At 40.0% G+C, this 13,296-nt stretch overlaps 1 protein-coding gene across 2 annotated transcripts; it reads left to right on the top strand.

Moving 5' to 3' along the window:
• The first annotated feature begins 4,945 nt into the window (after window positions 1-4,945).
• On the top strand, window positions 4,946-9,512 carry LOC126589272 (UDP-glucuronic acid decarboxylase 2-like). 2 transcript variants are annotated; one of them, XM_050254523.1, is made up of 7 exons: window positions 4,946-5,685; window positions 6,024-6,170; window positions 6,654-6,733; window positions 6,944-7,027; window positions 7,116-7,190; window positions 8,722-8,814; window positions 8,919-9,512. In XM_050254523.1, exons 1-7 carry the CDS (start codon window positions 5,058-5,060, stop codon window positions 9,135-9,137), a joined length of 1,326 nt encoding a protein of 441 aa, XP_050110480.1. In that variant the 5' UTR covers window positions 4,946-5,057; the 3' UTR covers window positions 9,138-9,512. The 2 variants fall into 2 exon arrangements, with proteins under 2 accessions (XP_050110480.1, XP_050110481.1); XM_050254524.1 differs by having other exon boundaries at window positions 4,946-5,689; window positions 6,028-6,170.
• The last annotated feature ends 3,784 nt before the right edge of the window (window positions 9,513-13,296 follow it).

Here is a 13,296-nt window from a genome sequence, read left to right as displayed (position 1 = left end):
TCAGTGGCTAAAGTCTTATTTAAAAAATCAATAATTAAAATTTAACGGCAAAAACTTCATGTTTATCCGATATATCGAAGCAATTTTTCACTTAAACTTGGTATTAAATATTCATGGAAATTTTTGCTGTGTTTTAAGTAACTCACCCACAATTGAAAATAAGATGCGAGAAAATTAGTTAAGGTGGTTTGGACATGTGAAACGAAGACTTACAAATACTCTGGTTTAAAAAATGTAATTTTGAGACAGAGGTTCAAGACAAAAAGGGACATAACAAGACTTTAAAAAAAATATACAAAGTACTTGAAGTTAATGTAAGACTTGGCTCAAAACTTCAACTGTATAAGATAGATCGAAGCCAATTTTCACTTAAACTTAGTAACAAATAGTATTAGTCGATCGAGTGGTGCATGGATAATAAAACGGGAAGGGGAAAGGGAATGTGCACGTCCATATTCACCAAAAGAAAAAGAAAAAGAAAAGAAAGTAAAGTGTCATATTCATCAAGGGCATCGTGACCAATTGCTAAGTTACGTAAGGGGAGTCAATTACCTTAGCGACGAATCCTTAGAAATGAAAATTGTAAAAAAAAAAAAATCAAATAGAGGGATACAAACCCGCGGATAGATTCATGTGACGCGAGAGCGAGAGAGAGAAAAATAATATCATATTAGTTATTCTTAGAATTTTATCGACTAGTAATGATGTAACACATAAATTAACTAGGAGAATGAAACTAAACACGACACAAGGGGAAATGAAGCGTCCAAACTACTCCAAGTTTCAACAAATTGCCTTCAATTGTAGCATTAGGCCATTAGGCCATTTGTTGACCTTTTGAGGCGGCATCTTCTTTAGGGTCATACGTACTCAATTAGTTATTGGGACCTAATTCTTATTCCTTTTCAATTTATCTACCTACTTCTAAAAGCTACAAGCGGTCAATTTAAATTTCCAACTCGATTAAAAGTATTCGATAAGTTTATGGACTCGTTTGAAAGTACTGTTAAAATGATTGAAAGTGATTTCAGCGAAAATGTTTTTTGATTCTAAAAGCATTTAAAGTGCTTCATGTAAGAAGTTTATCATTCACTTGCATTTTTACTAAAAATTGGTTATAAGAACATTTTCACCAGAAACATTTAAGCCATTTTAAACACACTTCTGTTAATTTGCCAAAATACTCATTTATGTAAATCACAAAGAAAACCCCTCAATCATAACCTCTAAATCTAGTGAATAAAATCAAGTTACTTGCATGTATTTACTGGTATATATATATATATATATATATATATATATATATACATATACATATACATGTTAAGGATATTTTAGTTTAAGTTTAAACTTTGGATAAGTTTCTGAAAATGATGGATTTATCTCAGTACGAATTACATTCGATCGATAGTGACATTTTGTTCTGTATCAATATGCCCTTTATGTCAACTCAACTAGTAAAAATTTGAATATGGATCTACCATCAATTTCCATAACCAAGTACTTCATTCAAAATTCCAAGGACTTTAACCACACAAAAAAATAATAATAATTCCAAGGACTTTCATATGAAAAGAAAAAAATAATAATACTTTCAAGTGTTTTATGAGTAAGCATCTAACATCTAACAGGTGCTTCTCCTAACGTGAAATGACTAGCAAACAAGTTCATTACGCAGTTTGACAAGCACAGGCCTAATAAGAAGAAACAGTTTTGAGTACATCTCAAAGTTCTTCCCTAGGAGGCTCGAGCCTCTTTTTTTTTTTTTTTTTTGAGAAATGTTTTCCAAAAAATTAAGTGTTATGTTTATGTATTGTTTCGGTTGAGCCTGTTTCACCCAAGGTCTAAAATATCGAAGATATCGGAAATATCGGTAGTAAAAAAACATGGAAATTTCGATAGAAATATTGGAATATTATCGATATCGATAAAAATTGAATAAAAACCATGGTAATTGTAAGAAAAACTTGAAATTTTTTATTGAAACTTTGCAGGATGTTTATTTAGTCAATTATCTATTAGTTTATCACAAAAAATTGGAAGGAAATGCATTGCATGATGGATTTAATTGATTTTAAGTTGATTATATAGCGAGCTGGCAAACATTATGAGTGTAGAAAATATGTAGTAATTAATGAAAGAAGTTTAAACACACCATAATCATTTATATATAATGAATTAGTATAATATTTTACACTTTATACATTGCATTGTAAGATACACGAGTGACTTAGTACCACATAGAGTTCCTATCAAAGTTTAAAATATCGATGATATCGGAAATATCGGTAGTTCAAAAACACGGAAATTTCGATGAAAATATCGAGATAATATCGATTTTTTAGACCTTGTTCACCATAGAGCTTAAATTACACAATTTTAATATTTTAGAGTCTTTTTAAGACTTTTACCATTTCCTAATTTATTTTCCTTGTGGAGGTAAGGTTTGCTAGGAGTGTGTAACTAACTTTTGAAGTTGTATTCATATTTTCTTTTTCTTATCATCAAATAAACTTGTGGCTGCCTCGTATCCTCGTTTTAGGAATTTATCGTTGAATAATCCTTCATTTTTTGGTTGTTTTCATCGCATTATATCCGAAAACTACTTTTATAACCTAAAAAGCACTTTTAAATTTCTTTGGTTGTTTTCAGTCGCATCAAATATGATAATAGGCACATGCAATGTGTACCAATTGCGTCTATATTTTATAATCCATCGAAAACAAAGTTGCTGCGTGACATGTAGCCTGCAGGTTTGGAAAATTAGAAAAAAACAATGAAAAAAAAAACACGAAGAAGAAGTAAGGCTCATTTGAAAGTTTTTGGTTTTAAAAGTATTTGAAATGCTTTCTGTAAGAAGTATTTGTTTTTGAGTTTCAAAAACACGTGAAGTGTTTGTTACATGACATGGTAGTCTTTTAGGTTTGGAAAATTAGAAAAAAAAAACGAAAAAAAAAACACAAATATGAAGTAACCGTGGCTTGCCACCAGTTGTCCTTTTTTTTTTATAAAAAAAAATTAAGGCTCTTTAGAAAGTTTTTAAGTTAATTTTAATAGCACTTGAGGTGTTTTATGCAAGAAATATTAGTTATGTGGAGTAGAAGAATGCATATTTTGCAGCTTAGTAAGTATATTATATATTGACATGCCCATTTCCTTGTGATTTCTGAATCTCCCAATACAAGATCAACATCTATCCTGCACACTGGACAAGTCTTATTAAAACCAATTAATCCGCACTGCCGAGGTTTTTAATTTTTGGAGTATAATTATCTCTTCTCTTTTTTTCTTCTTTTTTTTCCTCTCCTCCTATTTGAACCGTCAAAATTAAGTCACGTCAACATCTTATATTAGTTTTTTTTTTTTATAGAAAGAGAAATAAAGAATGTAAGAAGAGGGGATGGAAGGGGATGGAAAGATAAGGGGAGAGAATCTAGTTCTTAATTTTTAATAGGTTTGGTTAATTTGCAGTTTGTTATTATTTTTTCATCATGTCGGCAGTTTGCACACAACTCATGTCCGACGATGAACTTGTGCTCCCTCTCTTTTTTTTTTGAACTTTTGTGAATATGGGTTTTAACCTCGATGATCTGGAAAAATTTAGTATGCATATGTTGGTTGTTTGGTAGGATGTATTATGATAAATTAAAACGACATTGAGTTTAGTTTTTTTATTGTTGTGTTAAAATATAAGATGAACATGATTGGATATGATTGATTATGAATTCATATAAAATAGTTTATCTAATCGATCTTTATACATGAGTTACAAATCTTATCTATTGTGTCCTTGCCAATTAAATTTTATTCCCAATAGGATCCTCATCGGATCTGTTTGGTGAGGATCCTAAAGATCCGTGAATCGTGTCCGTTTATCGTATATCGTTCGATCAATTTCTATAAAGTATTGTTTGTGTTTCATTTTAAATAAAAATATTTAAAACGATTCACAGATCTTTAAGATTTTCACAACGAGGATCCGATGAGAATCCGAATTCATTTTATTCCTAAAATCCAATCTCATTCAACGCATCAAACAGACCCTTATAGTAACATGCTAAGATATTTAGTTACTGGATTTTTAACCGTATACGTAACACTCTTTGTTTATTCGACATAAAACGAAGGTAGAAAAGTTTCGTAACAAGTATGAGTATTGGGTAATGAACCTAGTCCAGCACATTCAATCTAGTCAAATCAACGGTGCCCACGAAGAACTTGATTTGACGGTCATAATGATTTAAAAAACCAAGTCAAAATATCCAACTGAAAAATTAATTCACCCTAATCCGCCTCCCCCAGTGCAAGCAAGCTAGTGACTACCACTATTAATCCATTAATTACAATTAGTTAATTAACCAATGAAAAAAATTCAAAATACATTTACCAAACCCAAAACCCATCAAATCACCCAACTATTAGCAATATATGATTTTTCAATATAACAATACATTTATACGAAGAAATAAAGATTTCTGTTAAAATAATATTAGGTACACTAAAATTTTATTAATATTTAATATATATAATGAGTCATTGATAAAAAATAAACATATTAATCAATACTTAAGTTATAGTCTAATCATCAATAATCACATCATATAATTTGAAATTTTGGTTTAATTAAAGGAAAACTTATGAAAATGACTTGAAACATTTAAGTTTTAAAGATAAAAATAAAATAAATGGTAAAGTAAATAATAATTACCCTAGCATTACCTTTTGAGTTAAATCACACAATAAATTTATCATAAGATGTAGATATCGACTCATAATTTGAAATTACAACTTTTAATAAGTAAAAAAAAATATCAGTATATTAGACAAATGATGATAACCGTTTACTTTTCAAACAGGAAAAGGCACGAAGGGCCGTTTTGTAATTACCGCCAAAACCCAGAGCCTACTTCGGACTCCCCCACAGCTTAAATACCCGCAACATACACGAGTGAGACCGCATCACAAAAACCCGCCACAAAGCGAGTTGCCGGCGATTCCAACTCGTCCAACTCAGAGACTCTAAACTCACTCTGCTTCTTCGGACACAGTTCCGACAAATGGGTTCGGAGCTGATTTTCCGAGGGCACGAAGCCGACCAACATGTGGCGGACACCTATTCGCCCAAACGCCCAAAGCCGTGGGCCTCCGTGACCCGCCCGATACAGTACTTGCTCCGAGAGCAGCGGCTCGTTTTCATCCTCGTCGGCATTGTTATCGCCACCGTAGGGTTCACCATCCTCCCGTCCTCCACCTCCCGCTCTCCTTACGCCTCGGGCAACGTCCCGATCACGAACGAGTACGCCCGGTACGACTTCGATTCGTCGGCGACGACCCAGTACAAGCCGGCCTACGAACGCAGATTCGGGTTGAATAGCTGGGGTTCTAGCGGGAAGGTGCCACTGGGGCTGAAACGAAAGGGGCTCCGGATCGTCGTGACGGGCGGGGCCGGGTTCGTCGGGTCGCACCTTGTTGATCGTCTGATTGCGCGAGGCGACAGCGTGATCGTGGTGGACAACTTCTTCACGGGAAGGAAGGAGAATGTGATGCACCATTTCCGGAACCCGAGATTCGAGCTCATCCGACACGACGTCGTTGAGCCACTTCTGCTCGAGGTCGACCAGATCTACCATCTGGCTTGCCCTGCCTCCCCTGTTCATTACAAATTCAACCCCGTCAAGACCATTATATCCTTTGCTACTATAATTTCTTTCAACTGGTCTAATTCACATTTTCTTGGCGGATATTCTATCTCAGCCAATTGTTCAGGTGGTCTGCACTCATTGATCAATTGGCCGAGACAGAAGAGTGTCTTGGCCAATTCGTAAGGCGGTCACACCTGACCAATTGGCTGAGACACAACAGTGTCTACCAATTGATCAGGCCACTGCTGGACAATTGCCCGAGGCGGTAACAGGAACGCTGTTGTGTTCAACTGACTTAATTCACGTATGCGAACGATTTTTGTTTCAATTTTTTGATATCATTATTTGGAGGCCTTAATTTTGAATTTTTGGAGATGCACAAAACCAATGTGGTGGGGACTCTGAACATGCTGGGTCTTGCAAAGAGGATCGGAGCGCGGTTCTTGCTGACGAGCACCAGCGAGGTGTACGGCGATCCTCTGCAGCACCCGCAGGTTGAAACCTACTGGGGCAACGTTAATCCAATCGGTGAGTTTCCGACAGCATCTCGTTTCTCTCCGTTTCTTAGACGTTTCTACCAGTCGTTGCGGCGCACGTTAGCGGCGGTATGCGTGTTTAGTCTAACATGCGCGGGACAGGCGTCGGAGTGTCTGCGTCTTCGATTCGAATCAAGTTTCGGATCCTGTCTTTTTCTTAAAGGAGTCAAATGGACGTCGGCGGTTAGTGAGGCCCACGTGGCCAAAAGTTCCTCAGATCCGTTCCGGTTTCCACGGTCAATGAGATTACCCGTGATTTTCGGGTCCACTCATCGGACGGTGGAGACTAAAATGTGTTCTCCACGCCCCGCCGTGACCAAAGGTGTTGGGCGGTAAAATGAGGAATTAGGTGGACGGCAGGATTGTAAAACCGACAGGTGTCCTTTGGTTTAGGGTAGGTCTAGATCTGACAGGGTCTACAGTTTTTGGCCCCGTTACCTGACAAACAACGTTTGATTGTCTGAATGGCTGACAGGTGTCCGAAGCTGTTACGACGAGGGAAAACGTACGGCCGAGACATTGACCATGGACTACCACAGAGGAGCTGGTGTTGAGGTATGTTAACATTTACCCTTATCATATTTACCGATCACATTTAGGTATGCGAAATAAATGTGATGTGAACGTTGTAGTAACGTTACATATATCACATTTATCAGTCACATCAGTCGTCCTATACAACGAGTCTATAATCGTCACGAACTTTCTTTTTGCTTAAATCTTAGATGTAATGTTTTCTGTTTGAAACTTCGGATGTTGTTGCAGGTAAGGATTGCTAGGATATTTAACACTTACGGGCCGAGAATGTGCATAGATGACGGCCGCGTTGTTAGTAACTTTGTTGCTCAGGTAAATTGCTTGTGTATCGGATTATCTTTCGCTGAAACGATGAGCTCTTCGTTTTAGTGCTAAATGCGGGATGGTGGCGATAATGCAGGCGTTGAGGAAAGAGCCGATGACGGTTTATGGTGACGGGAAGCAAACGAGGAGTTTCCAATATGTTTCCGATCTGGTGAGCGAGTCTACTTTAACACAGTATTTAAGAAGTCTGTATTGTTTACGTTTGCTTTGTTGCTTGGTGGTTTGGGTTGGTTTGTTATTGCTGTGCTTTGAAAAAAAAACCATTTGATGTGAGAATAAACTTATTTTTGCTGCTTCACGTTTTCTGTTTTTTTTTTTCATCCAAAACTATGAAAATAAGTTGTTTTTAAGTGTTTATCAAACACATTTTTTAGCTCAGTTTTTTTTATACCCACTTTTTATAAAAGCACATCGGTACCAAACCAGTACTTACTTTTATATTCCGAATCCTTCTTTTTAGGGTTTATAGTATCGAGCCATGTGAAAAGTTTATAATGCGAGATTAGAGACTAAGATTGTGACTAAAAAATATTAGTGAATATCATGTTGCCCATGTGCATGGAACAAAGCATTTGAAATCGGTTTGTGAACCAAAATTTGTACAGATTAGACATATAATTGATGCTTTTGTGCACATGTTGGTGCACTTGAGCACTGATGCAAGCAAAATTAGTCAATGTTGTGCATTTTGATCAGTTTCTTCGTATGACGAGTAATCATCGACATGCATTTCTTAATACCATCTTATGTTGGTAAGTCTGGGTTGACTTGTATGTATTCTTGCACCATCGTTGCTTGCTCGGAGGAGTAATATGTATTTTTCAAAATCAAAACTAGTAAACCTCATAAAAGCAGGATGTTCGTGTCATTCACGGTGTTTCTTACGAAATGCTTATAAATATATGAGTAAATTGTAGCAATGATCCTTCAACTTTAATGAAATTGGAGCAATGATCCTTCAACTAAAAATTCATTACCATTGGTCCCTCAACTTACCAAAATGTGTAGCTATAGTCCTTTTCATCAATTTTGTCAAAATTTTGTCAAAATAAGTTATGTTGGAATAACCATTTATATAATTAGGGTCTCTTAACTCATCAAAGTGTGTAATTATGATCCTTTTCGTCAACTACATCAAAATTTTTGTCAAAACGAGTTATGTTGGAAGGACCATTGCTACAATTGGGTTAAAGTTAAGGGATCATTTCTCCAATTGAATTAAAGTTAAGAGACTAATAGTAATGGATTTTTAGTTCAGGGACCATAGCTGCACATTTTAATGAGTTGAGGGATCAGTGGTAATGGATTTTTAGTTGAATGATCATTACTCTAATTAAGTTAAAGTTAAGGGACCATAGCTACAATTTACTCTAAATATATTGGAGGAGGTAAATAGTCCAATTTTGGGTATCTGGCGCCCGGCAGTGATATGTTTTAGTAGATATAGTACTACAATTCCCGGCAGACTTTTCTTGCAAATGATATTTTCGTATATGCAAGTGTGATTTGGGACAGAAGACTTCGTAGTTGGGCATTTGGGGTGTGCTTTCAGCTGTTACGCTGGGAAGCAGAGAGTAGTTTCTTCCCTGCATAAGTGATTTTCTGGTTTAATATTGCTTGCTGCTGATGCTGAAAAGTACGTAATATGACACTGCCGTTTTGTGTATGGCAATATATAACAGGTGGAAGGTCTGATGCGTCTGATGGAAGGTGAACATGTGGGACCTTTCAATCTCGGAAACCCGGGTGAATTCACCATGCTCGAACTTGCAAAGGTAAATTAAGATCAGATGAAATCCAATCAAATGTTGCAGCTTAATAATTTTCTCGTTCGTCATTTATTGAGTATTTTCGCTTGTTTGTTGGTTGGTGCTTGCAGGTGGTGCAAGAAACAATCGACCCAGAAGCAAAAATCGAGTACAGGCCGAACACAGAGGATGACCCCCACAAGAGGAAGCCTGATATCACAAAGGCCAAAGACTTACTCGGCTGGCAACCAAAGGTGTCCCTTCAAAAGGGTCTCCCTCTCATGGTCTCTGACTTCAGGAAACGCATCTTCGGTGACCACCATGAAGCTGACTCTACCACCGCCCTGTAATAATCCTACCGATGTTAATGTCTTGGCATGGCAATTGACACATATACCTGAATTCTGACTTGCAAACCGGCAATGGGGAGAGACGGTTCCTTTCTTTCGTTCTTTCTTTCCACTCTCCAATTTCCGAACAAAATACAGCAGCAAAGGTCTCACAGCGGCAGTAGTAGCAACAGAAACAGTAGCATATAAGTTCCAGCACTCGTTTTTATGTCCATCTTTTATTCGTTCTGTGTTGTTATCGTCTTAAAGCTTAGTAGAACAGCGAGAGCTTCTCTTATCCGTCTTCCTATTATTTTCTGTGCAATCGGTCTCCATTAGAGGCGGCGTTGATTAGATTACAAATTTTTTAATGATATTTACTTGATGTATTCTAAATTAGCTTCTCCAAATTATTGATCCATTGCAAATCGAGATACTCTTACATTTCTTTAGGTATTGTTTGGGCCCAAAATAATAGTTTGGGCCGAGGGTAGGATCACTCTCGGCCCAGGAGGCCGGGCGGCAAAAGGACCATGGATCGGTCAACCCGTGGGAGTCCAAACCTAGGGCGGTTAGGACGAATCCTAGTGCAATGGGGAGTCTCGACGGGATCGGATATCCAGGAAACTAATCCAGCTTAGCTAAGGACTAGGTTCATAGTCCTAGTAGATGTAGGACTGGTCGAGGTGATCCGGAGAGGGAAACCTAGTCCGAGTAGGATTTAAACTCGGACTCAAAGTTCAGTACTATAAATAGGGGACGCTGTGCATCAGGAAAAGCCCCTGCAAATCAACACAAAATTGCCCTGCGCAAACTCTCACAACTTGAGATCTTTTTCTTTTCCTTTTTCGCTGACACATCTTCCGTTGGCATCAACAGCACTGTGGAAGCAACCGGTGATATCTTAAGTCGGCATAGATAGCTCTGTCACCGTAGAATCGGTCGGTCTCGCAGTACCTTCCGTTGGCATCAACAGCACTGCGGCGAGAACGGTCGATTACCTATCCAAGTCTCGGTCGAGAAGGGTTTTCGAATCCTTGTTGGTCGAGGTCATCTCATTAGCCTTCTCGGCGAGGTGAGGTGTCACAGTTATTACATTCGGCACATTGCAAGCCGAATTCGGTTCGTGAACTTTGTAAGAAATAGCAGCCTTGTCTTCAGGCTCGAGAACCCAAGAGGCCGAGACGTGTTCCTTTCTCGGCCGCAATCGCAAGACGCAGAAGTCAGTAGCGCGACCCAACGCAGCATCATCAAATTTACTCCTCGGCCGAGCCTCGGCCGACGAGTTGGCACGCCCCGCAATCACCGAATGACGTAGTTAGCTTAGAATATACTCGGCATGCGCGCCACGTAGGCTTTGTAATTTCTAGGGTCAACATTTTGGCACGCCCAGTGGGACCTAGTGCTAAACTACGAAGTTCATGCCAATTGAAACACGATCGGTAAAAAAGAAAACCACTATGGGAAAGTCGATAGCTGATTTGCCGAATCAAAGCACGGGACAAAGTGTGCCACAAGCGCAGAATCCCCTTAGCGCCGTGACACCTGAGTCCACGAGTGCGACCCGCCGAGAAAGATAAGTTAATCTCGGCAGTCAACTCCGCGGTCCAGAAGTCCCTAACAGGAACACCTGCATTCTCACTGAAGGGATAGTAGAAGAGTGTGACGAGGATGGTGGTGAAGGATCTGATCCACCAACAAGGTCGTTTCTTCGAAAGCGACTGGACGAGCAGTCTCGGTCAGTCGAGCAGACGTTTAGTCGAGGCATTGACAAGTTGCATGACGCGATACTCAGTTCCAATGACCAACAAACCAGGCTGCTCGAAATGCTGGTTAGTCAAGTTGGTGGCAGCAGACCTTTCGATCTTCGCCAACATTGTTTACCAAGAAACAACCCGGTACCGATTGTACCGGCCGAGCCCATTCCTGCCCCGCTCAAACCAATTAACTTGGAGAAAGGAGGAGGGTCGAATAGTAGGTCAGAAGGGACCGACCAGAGGGTCGAAGCAACACCTGTTGATATGACCGAAGTTCAACGGATGATCGACTCGGCCATGAAGAAAGGGCCGAAGTTTCCCAAGTTTATTCATCCGTACCCAGCTTACGTGGAAACGTTTGGATACCCGAAGGGTTTCAAGATCCCATATTTTAGTCTTTTTGCCGGTGAATCGTCCCTGTCTTCGTTGGAGCACGTGGCTCATTTCACCGCGCAATGCGGAGACGTTAATAGTGATTTCCACAAGTTACGGCTGTTCAATTTCTCATTGACCGGCTCGGCATTTGCCTGGTACATCAATCTCTCGCCTAATTCCGTCCAAAACTGGGATGAGTTGGTCGAGAAGTTTCACGAGCAGTTTTATCGGCCGGGGATGGAGATGTCAGTCTCTTCATTAGCACGGATGGCTCAAGCATCTGATGAGTCACCAATGGATTATCTTACCAGGTTCAAATCGGCTAGGAATTGGTGCCGAGTGCCTTTACCCGAAGTCGAATTTGTCAGGCTTGCTTTGAACGGCCTTGATGTCGAATACAAAAAGAAATTCTTGGGGGCAAATTTCCGGGATATGTACAAATTAGCCCAACATGTCGAGCAGTATGATTATTTGCTCCGCGAGGAAAAGACTTCGAAGACTCCAACTCGGGGAACGATTTACAAGAACCCTACTGTCAATTATGCATCAACCGAGGATGAGTGCGTTAGTGTGGATGCGGCTGAGATAGTGATAGATAAGCCATATGTTTGCAAGGCATTGACTCAGGTTGATTCTCGAGAAGCCAAAAGTCGCTTGGCCACTGAAGGAACATCGAAACCGTCAAAGGTTTATACTTTTGATATTACCAAGGCTAACGCAATTTTTGACCAACTGTTGTCAGCAAGAATCATTAAGCTTCGGCCTGGTCATAACATTCCTAAGGCCGAAGAGCTTAAAGGAAAGGTGTATTGCAAATACCATAATTCGAGCAAACACACGACAAACAATTGCGTCGTATTTCGCGATAACGTCCAAAGTTGGATTGATAATGGCAAACTGAAGTTTCCCGAGAAGAGGATGAATGTTGATACTGATCCATTCCCCACGGCAACAGTAAACATGGTCGACGCGTACCTACCCAAGGACAAAGGGAAAGGCAAGGCTGAAGTGGTTGAGACACAACGCCCGCGGAATCAGAATGTTCGGCCACGATTCATGGCCGATTTTCGTTCAAATAAACCACCTACGGCTTTAACGGGGCCCGCTATTGTCAAACCTATGATGGATTATAGCACCGATGAAGATAGTGGGACGGCGGTTTTGTGCAGGAAATGTAGAGCGAAGGTCGACAGTGAACCAGAGGAGAAGCCTTCTTCACAACCTGTGGCCGCAACTCGGCAAAAAGTAGCCAAGGAAGGCCAACATCACGGGGTTTTTGAGAGGCTCGGTCCTAAAGTACGGATGGAAGAGACACCCCCGGTCAGGCGGCGCCTCGATTTTGATGCTTCATTCTATGACGATGATTACTATAAGCGTAATTTCTAGCAGTTCAGGATCATCGCGGAGTCAAAAAACCTTCAAGCCTCCCGAGCCTAGAGATCAACGTTGGTATACATACCATTCTTCGAAGGGCGTCTACACCGCGTTGTCCAAATCTGAGAAACGCCGGCATCAACGGATAGATTGCATGGCTCGCCGACGAGCAGCCCAAGAAACTTTGACCCCTAAGTGGCGGCCGAAGGATACAGTTGCCACTGAGGAGGAGCGACCACCTCCAGCTATTATGACAGAGTTGGCTCAGGGGAAACGGCTGGTCGATCAAGATGTCGAGACCATGTTTGAAGAAGCTGATAAACGGATCAAACTTCTCATTCGACCGGGGGAAATGAAGGAACGTCTTGAACATTTCAGGCAAGAAGCCGAAAGCAAACTATCCCCGCCAGTTATACAAGATCATTTGGTCAAAATTCGACGGAATTTGCATCCCCCGTTCCTTGGGGAGTCTTTGGAGTATATGCGAGAATTTCATAAGAAACATTCGGCCAACGATCTGTATGGTTTGCCGAAGGCATGTCAGGACACCATTGATCTTGTCTTGACTTGTCCGGATGCTGAGCGGATCATCCAGAAGACCTCAGATCCAGGATTGAAAGCAAGGTTCCAGCACATACGAGAAGCTCGTGTCTTTGGATTTGAAGTCGACCCGT

This window comes from Malus sylvestris, chromosome 11, assembly GCF_916048215.2.
Source record: "Malus sylvestris chromosome 11, drMalSylv7.2, whole genome shotgun sequence".
In the NCBI taxonomy this organism is placed as follows: domain Eukaryota; kingdom Viridiplantae; phylum Streptophyta; class Magnoliopsida; order Rosales; family Rosaceae; genus Malus; species Malus sylvestris.
The sequence above is the reverse complement of the archived record's forward strand: the minus strand, read 5'-3'. Positions and strand labels throughout refer to the sequence as shown.

Bases quoted from the DNA above. Each gene is read 5' to 3' on its own strand.
- LOC126589272 (XM_050254523.1), top strand. From the start codon at position 5,058: ATGGGTTCGGAGCTGATTTTCCGAGGGCACGAAGCCGACCAACATGTG. The intron at 6,734-6,943 runs GTATGTTAACAT...ATGTTGTTGCAG, and splicing joins ACAGAGGAGCTGGTGTTGAG to GTAAGGATTGCTAGGATATT. The intron at 7,028-7,115 runs GTAAATTGCTTG...GCGATAATGCAG, and splicing joins TTAGTAACTTTGTTGCTCAG to GCGTTGAGGAAAGAGCCGAT.